Genomic DNA, 16412 nt, shown 5'->3' on the forward strand with positions numbered 1-16412 from the left:
CGGACAAACCCTGCCTGGGCTTCGGCAATCGCCGTTTGAAACCATTTTGGGCGGCTGTGGCAGGATATACATATGTACATGCGCCCCCTGCGGCGACACGGTTCTCGCCATTCATTCGATAATGCCGACCTTGGTTGTAAGTTTGATGGTTTGTATATAGCTTGTTTGCAAATTTGAGAATCCACAGCATCAGTAACGTCCAAGTACGACCCAAATCAAGCTTGTCGATGTAAATAGCTCCATACAAACGTCGCCCTAATTCTTATCATCATAATACCTACACTGTATCATTTGGTACGGGTCGACGGATTGATGAGATGTTGCAATTTAGCTTTGGTCGCCCTTGAGAGGTGCATAGTTCGCCGGGCATCGTCTGGCGCCCCTCATGAAGGGAGAGCAATAAGATGCTCGTCCACAGGGCCCCTCCTTCCCCTGTAGACCCAAGGCGATGGTAAGGAGCCTGATTGACCGAAAGCGTCTGGTTGGCAGTGGACGGGCATCTTCCGTTCGTTGTGGCGGGATAGAAAATATAAATGGGCCGAGTGAGATGCCAGCTTGAGGCCACCCATCGGAGTGGGGATTTCCGGATCGTGGACGGGGTAGTATTGACGAATATGATTTGTCTGCTCGTTGACCCAACACGTAGGCGCTATAGACGCAGTATTTAATTAATAAAACCGTTCAAAGTGATTTACTTTATGGCGGCGGAAGGCAAAGGTTCCAGTCGTCCAGGCGCCTCCCACGCAACAGCTCATCCGGGGTGCGGCAAGGCGTTGGGTGGATGAGAAACATTGGAGCCGGAATAGACTGGTGTGTGCAATGAAGATGCCCGACTGGCTAACGGCACAGCTTCCGTCAAGAAGATACAAATAACTTGACTGCTCCGGACTCCCACACAACCCAACAAGTGGTGGCCCTCATAACAGTTGACCGGCGAAAGCATGGCTGCCATGTGGTCCCCCACAATCCTCCCAAACCACCGCCACAGCTGGCTGCGCGGCTTCAATGTTGTGGCGTGGCTGAGTGCAGGTTCCGGTTCCGACGTGCCCTGCATCGAAATGGACGCCAACGCAGATTCGCGGTATGTACGCCAGCGTCGAGACTGGAACAAGAATGCGCGTCGTACCATGGTCTCACCTCGCGGCTGTCGTTCCTCCCACAAATCCCTGATGAGCCAAGTTAGCGGTTTGTCTCGTGGCACGTTGTCTGGAATCAACCAGTCGTTAGTTACACCTTATAGCTACCTTGAAAGTCGAGTTGGTGGTTCTGCGGAGATGCCGACCCAAACTTAACCCCGGTGTTCGTCCACTCTGGTACAAACGCAGCACAGCCATCATCAGGCCGGCCCTCAATCATCACGCGATGCCAAGACGACTTGCGCAATCTATTCGTACAACACCAAGAGGCTGCTTACCAAATTTGATGGGTGGTACGGAGTACTATGTGCATCCAGCGATGGCCGCTCGCCATGTTCTCCATCGTCATTCAGCGCAGCCGCCCCCTGACCCTGCGCCTCCCCTTGATGTATCAGTATCGATGTGTCTGGGGCTGTAAACTTGCACCAACAGCTGCCGACGAGATGGTTTGTATGTACATGTGCTCGGGAGCAACTGCGGTCGTTCTTGAAACATCGTCTTAGACCGAGCGAGGCCGTTTCCACCCATTCGGGACGGTTTTGCCGCTCATGAAACTGACTAACTATGCCTTGACTCTAGGTCTTTGATACTGTATAATCTTAATCATTCGTAGCGTGCAAGGCTCCCCAATCGCTTCTAACCCTGGAACCCTGTCGGTCAGGCCATGCCGCCTTTCAGACAAATCTTGGTTAGTATGATGAGAAGAAACGACGCAAATAGAAGTCCCTTGCATCCGGCCCGGTACTGTACCAGTGACGCTGGATCTCCCATGCAGCGATCGGTGGATGCGGACATGCTGGCTAGTATTGTTACGGTATTGTTCATGCGGGCATCGCGAAGGGCGTGATGCAACTGGTACATGTTGGCCGAAGCATCCATCTGGACCCTTGCCAAGACAACAAGGAGAATTAAAGAACATGGAGTTCCACTGTTTGTCGGCGAAGGCGATGTGAGATTTGGTTTGAGCTGGAGCTTGAGGGGTATCATCTGGCGTCGTCCCTCCCCGTGGTGTTGGATGCGTCCGATACAATTCGCAAGGCTTGTAACGGCGATTGCCTCGCCCTGCCAGACCAAAAGATGGGCTGCAGCATGCCTGACCACAAGACTCGGAATGGCAGAAAATTTCCGGCGGAAGTTTTTGGTGGGCGCGATGTCTGATGTAGACGGCTGAAGGCTTGGGAGGGCCAGTCGGGTCATGGCTGACAGTTGACATGTGCAGGGGGCTAGCCGCCTTTGCCACTGGCTCGTACATGTAGCGACGGAGCGAACCAGACTTTAGGAAGGAGCAACCAGCCTTGTGGTGCTGCCACTACTGGGTGGACAGCTGCCACAGTTGTTGCTACTCACACTTGGGCTGGATTGCAGTATGCCAGAGCAACGTCGTGCCTCCATGTCCGCTGCATGCCGTAAGGAAGACGCAGAAAAACAGGCAGCCACATTGGTACATGTAGCAGTTTGCTAGCTGGCCACTAGCAACTGGCAGCTGGCAGTGCCTCCTCAGCTGCGCCTGCTCCGGCTGGCCAGCAGCCGAAGCCGGCCTGTAGACGCATGCGCCACATCGGACCTATTCTCCTATTCCCTCCATGTCCCTATTCCCATGGCCAGCATCATCTTCAACGTTCCGCCGGCGGCACCACCTCGTTCGTTCAAGCGTACGCCCAACATGCAGTTGCATCACTTGCGCTCCGGACGCCACCTCCACGGCCGTCGCTGAGCCCTCGCAGGGCCCGATGAGACAGAATCTTCATCTTGGTCATCGCGTATTCGGATTCCTCGGCCGCCTCGTACCGACCATCCCCCGATCTGTCCAGCAAAGTCCGCTGTCCCGGATGCCTTAAGACGCAGAACGGCTCTTCCGGGCCCGAGATTTGTGATTCGTCAACTTGCGCAAAGTACGCCAACAAGCTATTGCCTCGTTCTCAGCGTCCGATATGCTTTCGCAAGCGCTCTAATGTTGCCTCTTGCCTCTTGCCGCCCAAGGCCATGCCGACGCACCACACCACAAACTCTCGTCCCAACTAGCGAATTCTGATCGCTGCATGGCCGAAGGCAGCCAGAGTTGAGCCCATGACATCCCGTCCCGATATGCCCTCTGCTCCTCGGCACAGTTTCCCAAGCGCGCCACCCGATGGGATGGGCTGCATTAGTCCGTCGGTGAATTCTTTAGACTGTCAAGATGCAAGATGTCAGATGCACGATCAGCTGAAAGCGTCTCCACTATGGACGGAGTGTGCATGTATTCCATGGTAATTTGTCCATTCATTGGTTTCTGTTCTAATTTTTTCCTTCTTTCGTCACCTCTGGTAGACATTGCTTTGTTTTCGCCTCCGGTATCGATCCAATGGGGTCTCGTGATGGAGACTAGAATCCCCGGTGGCTTTTTTAAGTTGGCTTCGTCTCTTCTTGGTTTTGCGCCACAAATGCTTTGCCGTTGCTCAACCGTCTAGTGAGAAACTATCTGTGTAGGGCTAGGACGAGGCCATCTGTCTGGACTCACTTGCTTACTGTTGCTTAGTCCATCACCATCAGGTCATTCATGACAAAGAAGGACGGAAATGCTACGTCATATTGGTGAGATTGGCAGCATCATTTGACATTTGTTCCAGAAAATTTTTTATCCGTTTTTTTTCTTCCGTCGGTCTATTGATTCCTTTCCATTTCCGCGCCAGGTATCCCGTGAATTTCCGGATTATCATCCTTCACGGCTTCTACCAATTCATCCATACCGCCGACAGTTGTAGGCCCGGCCATGCCTTCTGGAGGAAGAGCCCATTTTGGTAGAGGACTCTTGTATGACCAGGCTCCACCAGCATCTTCGTACCGCAAGCTGTGAAGCCACAGTGACAGTTCGTGCATTCCTGGATCGGAGTATAATGGCGTGGCGCATACATCACATACTTCGCCAGTCATCTTTTCCGCCCTCTTCTTCTCGTACTTGTCCAGCATTTCGTCGTGGTAAACCACTGCCTGAGCCACTTCCTCCTTGCCCATGCGCGACAATCTGCTGATGACGTCCTCGTCCGTACTGACAGTGCCATCAGCATCGTTCCGGCCTAGGTTGAAGCCCCATACTCTTTGGTTTGCGTATATCGGGTCGTTTTGGATGGGGTGTCCCAGGTACTGTAGGTGCACTCGAATCTGATGCGTCCTTCCCGTCACCGGAAGGCACCGAACAATGGAGTATCCTCGTTTGTTTACCCAGGGCTTGCCGTTGGACTCGTCGCCTTCCTCGGCGGGCAGCCTGCTCAGTTCCTTGTCTGTAGGCTCTGGGACTCCTCCCTGTTGACCGTTTGCCTCTGCATCGCCCCTTGGCGGGTAGTATGCCAAACGCTTGAACACCGTCCGTGCCGCTTTGCCTTCCGCCCGAACACGGTTGAGGCCGAGCTTCGGCGATATTGATAGGATGGGCTGGTCACAAACAATCTCTCCCTCGGGAAACTCCCCCACGACGCGGGCCATGTATTCCTTCCTCACTGTCCGTGACTTGATCTGATTGCCCAATGCCTCCGCAGCCTTGACGCTCTTTGCGACAAACATGATGCCGCTGGTCAGCCGATCCAGCCTGTTGCACGGATATGGCATGAACTCTTGCCCTCGCTCGGCCTTCATAATTTCCAAGACTGAATTGAACTTGTATCGGCCCGCGGGGTGCACAGGCACTCCAGAGGGCTTGTTGATGACAATCATGTCGTCGTCCTCGTGGATGATGCCAACAGGATCCGACGTAACTGGGGGCTCGTGTCGGTGCAAGGTGTGTGAGATCAAGTCACCATTTCGAAGAATGTAGTCAGGTCCGACTTTGGTCCCATTGACAAAGATGTCTCCCTTCTCCATGGAGGTCCTGTAATACTCGGCGGGTCGGTCTCGGAACTCGGATTCGAATATCTCGATCAAGGATCTTCCACGCCATCTCTCCTTGCAGAATGTATTGTATGTCCAGTGGTATGGCCGTACTCGCCGCAGGTCGTCTTCAAAATAGTATGGAGGCGGCCAGATACTTTTGACTGGGGCGATTGTCGTGCCGTCAGAATCCCTCGCGGCCTTTGACGCAATGCCTCTAGCTTGGGCAGCGGCTCTTCGCGACTCTTCCTTCTCTTGGGCAATCTGTGCAGCCGTAAGAGACTTTGATCTGTCGGTTTCCGCGGTTGGCGCAACCAACGGGTCGGTTGTCGTCGCAGACATGGCGGTAAATGTTCTTAGAAAAGCCCCAAAAGCTCTTGAGCCTGCTCCTCTTACAAGCATGGGCGGGTCAAGGTTTTAGCAGGCCGCGCCAAGGACCGCTCGAAGCATCGCAGGGGAAAGATGTGCCCTTTGCTAATCCCCCGTCGATGTGAATCGTATCGATCAGCTTTTCTCTGGCGTCCCGCCGAAATGCCAGACTCTTCCGTGCCGGCCAAGCCCGTCAGGCACAGGGAGGGGAGCACCACCAGAAAAAATGCGGTCAGATGCGGCAGAAACGTCAGGCTTGGCCGATTTGCCTAAGCCGGGTTAGATTTGCGACCACCCGCCCTGAGCCGCCCTGAGCTTAATCAGTCTGGGTACGTGATATCGTCAACCATTGCATTGGTATCCGTGTTTAAACACAAAGACTTTGTCTTGCTTGTTATATCATGTCCTGGTTCATGGCTATCCATGTCTCGCCTACTCTGTTACATTCGGTCGTCTTGATGTTCAAGAAACGCCACTAGATATGCCGCGTGGCTAGGCAGCCCAGCTAGTCCAGGCAGCTGAATAGACTTCCTGGTGTGACTACTCCGCGCGGCCTCCCATCTAACATGGTCTGCCCGTTTAGATTATCCCATGACAAAATCGTCAAGATACTGTTTCGTGCGTACAGGACTTGCACTCGCAATACATCATGCACGACATGACTGCCAATCCCCCCGATGGGGGCATCCCACTCGCGAACATGGCAACCCCGGCGTACAGCAAGAGCAAGGGCGCCGAAGAACACATGCTCCAACTCTCGGGGGGCCGTCAACTCGCGTACGCCCACAACGGACCGTCTGATTCAAGGACAATTGTCATCTTCTTCAGTGGCGTGATGAGCGTTGGAACAGCCCACGACGTCCCAGAGCCGTGCCGCAAACTCGGAGTACATTGGATCGCTCCCACCTTGGCCGGCAACGGCAACACGAGCACTCGGGACAGCGAGATGCCTTACCACGCAGCTCTTGCGAGCGACATGACGGCACTGCTGTCGCACCTCTATCCCACAGGTGCCTACGATCGGATCTACGTGGCCGGCGGATCCTACGGCACCGTCCCGGCCCAGATGCTGTACGGCGCGTCATACGACCTATTCCCACCGGGCCGCAAGATTGTCGGCTGCGTCTTGCTCGCCGGCTTCTCCCCATTCAAGTACCACAGGGACCATGCCAAGCACCTCAGCTGGGCCAACTGGTTCTCCGTGGGACCGCCGACGCAGCTGGTTCCGTTCCGCCTGCTGCAGCGGGCCTTCCGCTCAGCCATAGCCTCCAAGATGAAGACGGAGGAAGGCGCCAGCGAGTTTCTCCGGCAGACGCTGTTCGACATGATGGACGACGACGAGAGGAAGGTCTACGCCGAGTGGCTCGGGCGCAAGGAGACGACGGAGGACGAGTTTATTCGGCGGATGGCGCGGGGGGCGGTGACGTGTTGCCAGAACTGGGATGGCTTCATGGAGGTTTCGGACGTGATTCATGCGGACTGGGGATTCGAACCGGCGAGGCTGGATGACGAGCATGCCGAGAAGCCTGTGCTTGTTGTTGGCTCGGACAAGGACCATATCGGGGGGGCTACGAACAAGTGGCTGGTGGCGAATTACAAGAGCGCCAGGGCAAAGACTATTCCTGGAGGGCACATTTCGTCCTTGTACTATATGGATGAAATATTCCAGGATATAATATCACGTGAGTTTTCTGTGCCTCGTATTGATTGATGAAAGACGAGTAGCTGATGCTGGTTGGTGAAGTTGTCGAAGGAGGGGGGAGAAGCGTGTAGTTTGATCAGTTTTGGTTAGGGAACACGGTGTCTTTTGTCTTTCAACTTGAATTTGAAGTAATTTTGACCCTTGCGAAAGGATCGTTGTGTGAATTTTACCGCTTTATTTCCGATTCAGGCAACTACAGAGCAGTTGATCGACTTGTAGTTATGCATTCATTGCATACAACGTTCAGTTCTTGCACGTACCCTATAGCCGTTGTCAGTCAAGGGTGGAGACTAAATGCATGTGTCCCTACCTGGGTAGGAAAGAACTCACAGCGCTCCTTCCCCACAGTCAGTGCACACGGCACAGCATGCCATCCAGGTCTGGACCTCGGCTCGTGCTATTCACAGAATCACAACCCGTCTGGTGAGCTTTTCATCAACGCTGACGTTTCAAACCACCACCAAAGGTTGTGGTATACGAGGACATTGGAGCGGCACCAGCGCGCCTGCTACCATCAATTGATCATCCGCAAGACCCCCGCGCCTCTCTACCCTGTCAACGCGTTTGTCTCACATCGCTTGCGTCGTGGTCGAGAATCACCAGTGTCCCCCGCCTGGGCTTGGCCTCTCACCATCTCCGTCTCGCAGCCATGGCCCCTTCAGCGGACAAGAAGGCGCGTACGAGGGCAGACTATCCTTACATATTGGACTACCGGACACGATGGTAGGTTTTATGCGCGCCGCATTCATGGGCACCATGTATTTAATTGTACCCATTCCAGAGGATACATCCATTGACCTTGCCACCCCTTCTCCTCGCATCTTAGTTTCAGCCGCTGGTTTTGTCCTATAATTTTACTATTTGCCGTACCTGGTGCTCGCAAATATATAAAAACTCATAAACTGGCTTGCACAACCTCTGTCGTTTCCGGACCCTCGGATGATGGGGTTTCTTTCCAAATGCTAACACCACCGCGCTTTTGTAGGAACGACAACGACATGTACGACCACATGAATAATTCCGTCTACAACTTCTTGTAAGCTCCCGCCACGTCGTACAGGCAACATTCCTCGCGATGTCATCAGACCCGGCTCACACAATGTTAGGTTCGACTCCGCCGCGAATGCGTACCTCATGGAATACTGCGGCATCCACCCCCCGAACTCGCCGTACCACCCACTTGTTGCCCACACGAGCACCAACTTCTACTCGTCCATTGCTTATCCCGCCGTGGCCGAGGTGGGTGTTCGTGTGGCCAAGCTTGGCAACTCGAGTGTCACCTTTGAGCTAGCTGTATTCGAAAAGGGTGTCGAGGGAGTAAAGGCTGTCTGTGACTTTGTACATGTATTTGTCGAGAGATCCACAGGTAGACCTTCAAAGACGGGCATGGCTCCCGAACTGAGGAGGGGGCTGGAGAAGTTGTGCAATGGGCATGAGCAGCTAACGTCAAAGAGTAAGCTGTGATGTTGTTGCATGATGAAGCGACATTACTTGTCTATAGTATGGAATTCTGCCATATGTAGCAAGCTGTATATATCCAACATTCAGAACTTGTTGCCGAGTGCACGGGCACGTTGCGTTGTAGACAGGGTGCATCAAGGCCCTCTCGTAGCTGTATCTAGCGTCGGAACTGAACACAAACCCGTTGCCATGATGTAAAAGTGCGCAAGGCGTCGTGTATCGCACCCCTACTCAAATGTCTCCCTTGGGGGCTTACAAGGCGGCGGCTCTCACCATCACAAACTTTTCGTGAAACTTTCCTCTAGTGTTTCGCAGCGGATTGATGCTGGCTAGGCAACAAGCCGACGTGAGGGCCTCGGAAAACTCTCGCCACGGCAGCCCCCCCAACATATTATTGAACTCCATCGAGAACCCCCTTCGCAACCATCTTCCCCCCCCGGTCTACGCTCGTCAGTCTAGTTCCCGGTTACTGCCTCGCATATCCACTTCCGATGACATCAAGCCACCCAGTTTCCGCTGTAATTGCTCCGCAGACACCACGATCCCTTTCCGGCCCGGCATAAATGACGAGTCATTTGTGATGGACTCACAGTGACAGTCTTTGGAACACGGCATGACCGCCGTTCTGGCCGTTCACCCCCCCACCAAACCAAACTTATCTATGTGCGGCTCCACGTAGAGACGGGATGATTGTACTTTATCGAACATGGTTAACGCGGTAGCGAATACATTGGCCAGTGGAACCGAGGACGCAGACGATCCGATATCTCATTTTACCCCGAGATCTGGGCCCTTGCGATGCTGGCGAGCAGCGGCCAAAGATGCTTGGAGCTAAATATGCGACATGGGAAATTGCTATTTCCGGGACTGGCATCGAGTGGGACATGATGCTGCCCTCGAGGTATACTAGTTGCCTTGGAGGAATATTGCTTTCCAGGCTCTTGTTCTGGAACCATGTTGACGTGGAAGATGGAAACGGCTATGCCGCTGTGTATCTATGATGCATTCGCTCTTCAATGTTCCTCAAAGGGACACTCGTATCTGAAAGCTGTCATTGTTTGCCGATTTGGGGCTATGCCGCTGTATTTCGCCTTGCCGGCGCACAGATTGGAATCGTAAGTAGAAGTGCTGGAGAAGATACAACGTCTCGCAGCGGGCGATGAGGTGCTTACCAATGTCAAGATTGAAGTCGTCGTATTTTAGGAGATAGGACTAATCTTGTGGCACACAGCAGGCGCACATGTTCGTTTATGCCGTCGACTTGTTCCACGGTCGTGTTTCGCCGCGGGAACCGTTCAACGACCTCTCAATGTGACTGCTTATCAATATTCAACTACCCGGAAGACATTCATTTAACATACAGTTTATACTTTTCCGAGCGCAAAACTGGAATTCACATGGCGTGAAACCCGCGCTGGCTGGTGTCCCTTCACGATGCGACAAGTACAACTCCCAACGCTCAGAGCAAACACCAAATAGCTTCTCACATCACAGCCCTCTCCGGTGTTGAAGAGTCTCCTCCTAGGCGTCCACCATCCTACATTGAAAGATGACCAATGACGTGGCGAGAACGCCCAAGTGCCCCGTTGCATCGCGGAGGCGCAGACTTGCAGGTCATGATTCAGCACACCCAGCAGCGGCGAATGTTCCGACTCAGTGGTACAGCCCGGCCGGGTCGCCGCCCCGACAAGCTCAAAAGACGACGTGGAGGTCGACGCCGTCGTCGCAACTATCCAGAGCGCTGGAGGGGACGGGCCATGCCGGCGCTGCACGCTGCCGCCACGCTCGCCAATATAAAGGCCTGGCGCGATAAATCCACCAGACACGTCAAGACCATGGCCGAGGCGACGGTGGCCGACGGCGAGGGCACCCCGATTTTCTTCATCGGGAAGCCGCAGTGCCCCAGTCGTGGGTTTCAGGTCGTGCTGTCAGCCACCCCCCGAGGACGTCGGCCTCGTCCACCGCCGAACTATGGACGGATGTCGCCAGGCGGAGGCGACAAGGGCCACTTACTTGACTGTGCTGGGCAGCACCGATCCGGGGCTCGTGCTGTACCTGGCACCTGGGCCGAGTGCCCTTGATCGACATTAGCCTGCATTCCCATACCACCAGACGGCAGAATGGGCTCCAGGACGGAGAGACCTCCCTTCGGACGAGTTGGTCTGCTGGCGATGTTGGAGCCGGAAAGTAGCTGGTATATCTTAGGGGTACAAGTTTTCTGGCCTTGTCCTAAATCTGCTAAATGTACATGATGATAGAAAATAAAAAGACAAAATAATACATGAGTCCCACATCGCATTCGTTTACCTCGGATATGCTAATGTACAATGAAGCCCAGACTTCCATCCCGCCATTTAGTTACACGCAGCATTGTGAAAATGCTATCCCGACCTCTGTCCATAATTTCCTCTGCAAAACAACTCCCAAATTTATAGAGACAAGCCAGACGGGCTTCTTTCCGCAGCGTAATGCCGCCGTTCGTAGGGCTCTCGGAGCTGGACGCTCTGCAACGGCGTCACGACCTCGTGAATCTCGTCCAGCGTCCGCTGCGACGGGTAGGACGACAGCGCGTAGGGCTCCGGCGACAGGTTCTGCAGTTGCGTGATGAGGGACGGGTGGATGGTGCTCGGGGGCCGATGGTCTGGCCGGTCCGTGGTGAAGGCGTCGTCGGCCGTTGTCGCCCGCCGTCGCCGTGACCGCCGCGCGTACCGGACCGCCGAGGATGCCACGCCGGCAATGAGGAGAATCACCACCGGGACGATGATGAAGAAGAAGCCGCTGCTGAATTTGCCGGCGTCGAAGTCCCTCGTGGCGAAGGGCCTCGAGGCCATGTCCTTCGTTTAGGTGTGCCTTCACCCGGAGGCCAGCGTGGGCGGTTTCGACGGCCGGGTTGTGTGAAGTCTGAGGTTGTTTCAATGATGTTTTTGGTGTAGATAAAGCTGCTGTATTCCGGGTGGTCTATGCCTGCCAGGGTTATTTCTTTTACAGACTGGCTACTTGTTGCTGATGTAGTCTGGCTATCGAATGCCATCGTCTTGTCGACTCCGCATGTCCATCGATCCCCTGTGGTGGTCAATACGAGATCCAGACATGTTCCTGCACTAGTATTATGGGTCTGGCCCGTCTTATTTGCGCTGGCTATTTACGTTTTGCGGGCAGGATGTCGAGATGGGATGGTCGATTAGTGACAGACATTCCTCTTGAACGATACTTGGTTGCGGCAAGCGCCTTGTACCGTCTTACACCATAATATCGGCAATGAGGTTTCTCCCACAATACTATTAACAAAAGAAAACACGTAAAAAGATCCGTCTTGCCAACTTGTTCCTCCTAAGGGATGCGGCAACGCATGCCATTGTCCACTTGGAGAGTGCCGTCTGGCGATCCTCGACGAAAACACGGCTAACATTATAGCCAATCACCATCAGCCATGGTTCAAGCGGCAAAGGTGGCAGTGCTTTGTCAACTATGCGGTAGTAGCATTGGTTCCTGAATGCCAAGCAATCCTGAGAGGGGAATGAGCCATTTTGAGGGCCAAAACAGGAAAACTCGCCCAAATAAGGACCGGGATCAGAGGATAAGCTCCAAGGTTGCGAAACATGAAACGAACCTTTGCCGGCGGGCTATTATATAGTCCAATAAACCCCCAACGGCATGAACAGACGGAAGACTTAGTTGGTTGCTCCGCCTCAGTTGACGTACGACGAGACGGTCCAATAACAGAGCTCGTCAGAAAAACTTTTTACACGTTTGCCGACTGGGAAACTGGTGATGTCCCTTGGAGACGGCCGGGATAGTGCATATCTTTTTGATTTGTATTGAATCCCACAGGAAACACTTGTGTCCTGGTCTAAAATTAGAAAACGTAAACGCAGATGATGAAATGCAATGGACATAGAGTTGTCGTTGTTGTTGTTGTTCAACCAACTCTGAGCTCCTGACAAGATACCACCATGAGCTTCCCGAAATAGGCAGGTATTATTGCCATGACATGTATAAGCCTTTTGTAATCAAACCACATTTCTAGCGACTCAAGGTACCTTGATTAGGATAAGATGCCGCCTGCCGTCGTGGCTGTGCTCTCTGACATGGCCTTTCCCAGGCTCCCTTGAGTTGAAAATGGGCTCAACACCACAAAAGACCCCGCTCATCAAATGCCGCGATACTGCAGGTGTTGCCGCCTCCTGGTCCTTGTCCTTGTTGGGGCCCCTTGCACCGGAATCGGGTACCGAGGCACTGGAAGCAAGCAGAACAAGCTTGTTCAAGTTGATACCAGAAATAGTAGCAAAGATGGAAGATACAACGCCAAGACGACTCAGCAAAGAAGCAAGACCTGCCGCTTAAGTCGGCTTGGACATCCAGAGAGTCTGAAGCACTGCTTTGGGTCGTTGTCGCGCACTGAGGCGGGTTCCCGAGTAGCCTTTTCGAAAAGACGGAACGCCGCACGTCCGTTCAGTATCCAAACACCGAGCAGTTTGTGAGAGAAGCACCGAAACGGTGCAGATCCACTGCACATTCCAGCACCGAGTCCGCCATGTTCGCTGCTGCGGTGGCAGTTTTTTGGGTCTTGTTCGGAGATGTGTAATGCTTCTGTTAGTACATGGTAAGGGCCCAACAACAACAAAGGCCCAACAAAGGGGCATCGCCGACAAAGGACCTCGAGGTCACGCAGACTAAACACATGACCCGCCGGAAGCCTTGGGCACAGCTGTTCGCTTCATGTATATATGGTGGTCACTCGTCCCTACCTCCTTCTGGAAAACCAAGGACCTTTGACATTCTACAAGATCATCTCGAATAGAGTCATTTACGCTCCAAGCCCTTGTATCTGGCCCTTGTCACACTTCAGATGCCTCACCAGACGCCGTTAAACAAAGGCTCAGTGCAGGCTCATATTCCTGGGGGTACAAATATCTGGCGCATGGACCAGACCCCAACATCGCCCGCACATGCTTGATGCTGGAACTGGTGAAATAAAGTGGAAAGAAGACGGTACTGCGGGTATATGCCATGTACTGCATTCTCACCGAACGGGTCTCGCTTGGCGTCAGGTTCGGTAGATTTGTCCCATCCAAATATGGGACATGGAGAGTGGCTATGAAGTGGAAACGCTGAATCTGCATCTGCTCCGACAGCTAGCTTGTATCCTCGTTGGGCGATGCACGAGTGCTGCATGCCAATCAAATGTTCAGAAGCTGAAAGTATTGGTGCGCTTGAAATAGCATGACGGCTTGGTCAACATGCTGGCATTCAACTCGTCACGTTCTGGAGAAGAATCACCCAGTGAGACACTGATTCCGGACAACCCTCGGCGCCAGATTAGCGACAAACATGACGAGATTCTGGCAATATGCTTTGTGACAGCTTCTGGGTCTGAGGATGGCGTCGGCAGGATGCTGATCCTTGCAGAATGTGAAGCGCCATAAATCGAGGGACTGCCGGCAACGGACCAACACATGATTGGAACAGACTACTGTATACCCAGGAATTCAGACAATCCAACATTGAAGCAACGCCCTGGGTTATTCTGGGATTCTGGTTGCAAATACGCCTAGAGTAGATGCCTCTTCGCAAGACCCCGATGCCAACGACGTGTGGACGTAGGGGTAGAGAAAGCGTAGAGAGCTGCGATAATTCACAGGGATATGTACAATTCTGTCGAATATTCACGGTTCACTGTGCACTGGCACCTGAGTGAGCTGAAACCCCCCCTGTATTGTCCAGTTCTCGAGAAGGCCTTCATCCTAACCAATTTGATTCTTGGGGACGACCTCGTGTATTAGTTTGCAGAGGCAAAGCCGCAAGTTGCGTCCCAAGACAGCTGCTTGTTTGGCCCCCTTTCTATTAATGGGGAAAAACGCGGGCTCCGCTCTCCGCAATCGAATAATTCTTCATGTTAAAACTTGATATGATTGGGCAATCTAAGCCGTCGGATAAAGCCGCCAACTAAACTGAACTCTTCCCAGGTCCAGACACCTTCATTGGCTGTCACTCGCAGAAGAAGAGTCCAGTCTCCCTTGATTGCAGTATTTGCCTCTGAGATTCATCGCTCTTTCTCTGCAGTTGTCACGCGGTTGGGCCACAGAGGCGTTGGGCGAACAAAGGCTTTGACCACTGGACGGCACCGCCATGGCGGCCATCACGTGTGTTCACAAAGAGATGACCTTCTCTCCAGACTCTGTTCATTAGTTGTCTAACTTGTGTTTTTGGCTTGTGACAACCAGGATGCAGGGCGGCACAACATTGAAAAGACCGTGGCGCGGCCGCGGTCCATTTCTAATCTTTTACCTCGACACATCGTCTTTCTCCACCGAGCTTTATGCCCAACTCGCTATTGATAGTGAACAATCTCCTTCCATATCGCTAAACAGCCATCCACGATACGAAAATGGCTGACGGAAAGAAACGGGTATGTCCTTGGCCAACTGTATGGTATGGCGGGAGCGCTAACTGCTGGTATGACAGGGCGAGTGGGAAGTAAGCAACTACACCCAAATTAATCTCGATCTTCGTATGGATTCGCCTTCTTTTCGAAGAGCGATGCGAGAGATGCAGGCAAAGATTGACCAAGATGGACGAGGACGGATGAAGCAGATCGACGCTCTGAAAGAGGAATGTGCCATCAACGACATACTCATGGTACACTGGAACGATTTAGTCAAAACGAGGCGGCAGATCCATAACCAGGCTCAAACTACATTACAGGCCGTCGTCAACTTGGCGTCGCGCAAAGCCAGCGAGAATGGTCGACTGCCGCGGCCTGAAGGAGCACTTGACGAGAGCCAGTGTCTGTCCATCAGGTCAAGCGCAATTCTGGGAACCTTGAGATCTATGGAAGAGAAAACAGACAAATACCAGCTTGAACGTTCTCTTCGTGCTTGTGATCCATGTATTCAGGAGTCGGGAAATGAACTATGCCTGAAGATGAACCGCCTAGAAGAGGAACATCGTATGAAGACGACAATGGAAAACTACTACATACCACTTGACAGCCCACATGCGAGCGAGGCGAAGCCGGGCAAGACAGACAAACCAGAGCTACTGAACCCGAACCGCGACCCCAATCAAACAACCGCCGCACCAGACACCTGCAACGGCATCGAGGCGCTCTTCCCAAAACACAAAGGTCAAGATTCACCCTCCGCAGCCGCCATGGAGTTTGCCAATATCCTACCCTCCGGCCCCCACGCCAGTCGTGACTATATTTCCTTACACCCGGAAATCCTTGACGGGTTCGAGTCCACCGGTCTCTTTATAGTGGCTGTCGAGACAGCTCTCGGCGGGACTGACGACGAGAAAGCATGGCGACTCGTACACCAGGCAGAAGTGCTGGATTGGTGTCGTGCGCTTGGACCTGACGATTTCACCGAGTGTTTCGACAAAGAAATTGTGCTGGACTGTGACATATACATGAACTTCCTAATGGCCGCCAAGGAGAGAGAGGTATTCGCGGATTCTGGAGCTACGTGACGCCCTGCGAGAGAGGGTGAGCACGTCGAGCGGAATCAGTAACAATCACTACGTCCCGGCACGGCGACACGTCGTGAAGCGATCTGAACCTGAGTACCAATTCCAGACAGCGAAAATGGGACGGTGCGGAAAGCGAGGGCTGCGAATTTCGACCGGTTCGACCCTGGGATCAAGGCCGCGCTGGAGCTCCAAGTCTACAGAGGCTCTAAGCAGAAAATTGGAAATGATGGACCTTGGTCGATGCTGAAGATTAGGCGAGCCTCCTGGTGGATGTGAGTATTGTCCGTGTCCGAGTATGCTTGTTGACCGGTTGCTTACGTCTCTTCTTGAACAGGCTGGTTGCGTGAGTGTCGAAAAGGTGGTTTTCGACGCTACCAAGGAGCAGGAGGATGCTGGTGCCGTGGTGTTTCGGATGGCGATATAAACGGGAGACT

General features: G+C 53.3%; 6 protein-coding genes across 6 annotated transcripts; 4 read left to right on the forward strand and 2 right to left on the reverse strand.

The window, feature by feature from the left end:
• Window positions 1–3776: 3776 nt before the first annotated feature.
• Window positions 3777–5318, reverse strand: G6M90_00g112290 (uncharacterized protein; the record flags this gene model as incomplete). The annotated part of the gene is made up of 1 exon (XM_014684810.1): window positions 3777–5318. The coding sequence occupies one exon, from the start codon at window positions 5316–5318 to the stop codon at window positions 3777–3779; it is 1542 nt and encodes a 513-aa protein (XP_014540296.1).
• Window positions 5319–5994: 676 nt separating this feature from the next.
• Window positions 5995–7056, forward strand: G6M90_00g112300 (uncharacterized protein; the record flags this gene model as incomplete). The annotated part of the gene is made up of 1 exon (XM_014684811.1): window positions 5995–7056. The coding sequence occupies one exon, from the start codon at window positions 5995–5997 to the stop codon at window positions 7054–7056; it is 1062 nt and encodes a 353-aa protein (XP_014540297.1).
• A 640-nt stretch (window positions 7057–7696) lies between these two features.
• G6M90_00g112310 (uncharacterized protein) lies at window positions 7697–8511 on the forward strand (the record flags this gene model as incomplete). The annotated part of the gene is made up of 3 exons (XM_014684812.1): window positions 7697–7770; window positions 8033–8083; window positions 8154–8511. 3 exons carry the CDS (start codon window positions 7697–7699, stop codon window positions 8509–8511), a joined length of 483 nt encoding a protein of 160 aa, XP_014540298.1.
• A 1553-nt stretch (window positions 8512–10064) lies between these two features.
• Window positions 10065–10589, forward strand: G6M90_00g112320 (uncharacterized protein; the record flags this gene model as incomplete). Its single annotated transcript, XM_066131858.1, has 1 exon — window positions 10065–10589. The coding sequence occupies one exon, from the start codon at window positions 10065–10067 to the stop codon at window positions 10587–10589; it is 525 nt and encodes a 174-aa protein (XP_065987916.1).
• A 348-nt stretch (window positions 10590–10937) lies between these two features.
• Window positions 10938–11339, reverse strand: G6M90_00g112330 (uncharacterized protein; the record flags this gene model as incomplete). The annotated part of the gene is made up of 1 exon (XM_014684813.1): window positions 10938–11339. One exon carries the CDS (start codon window positions 11337–11339, stop codon window positions 10938–10940), a length of 402 nt encoding a protein of 133 aa, XP_014540299.1.
• A 3557-nt stretch (window positions 11340–14896) lies between these two features.
• Window positions 14897–15978, forward strand: G6M90_00g112340 (uncharacterized protein; the record flags this gene model as incomplete). The annotated part of the gene is made up of 2 exons (XM_014684814.1): window positions 14897–14917; window positions 14974–15978. 2 exons carry the CDS (start codon window positions 14897–14899, stop codon window positions 15976–15978), a joined length of 1026 nt encoding a protein of 341 aa, XP_014540300.1.
• Window positions 15979–16412: the final 434 nt, after the last annotated feature.

Source organism: Metarhizium brunneum, chromosome 7 (assembly GCF_013426205.1).
Source record: "Metarhizium brunneum chromosome 7, complete sequence".
Classification (NCBI taxonomy): domain Eukaryota; kingdom Fungi; phylum Ascomycota; class Sordariomycetes; order Hypocreales; family Clavicipitaceae; genus Metarhizium; species Metarhizium brunneum.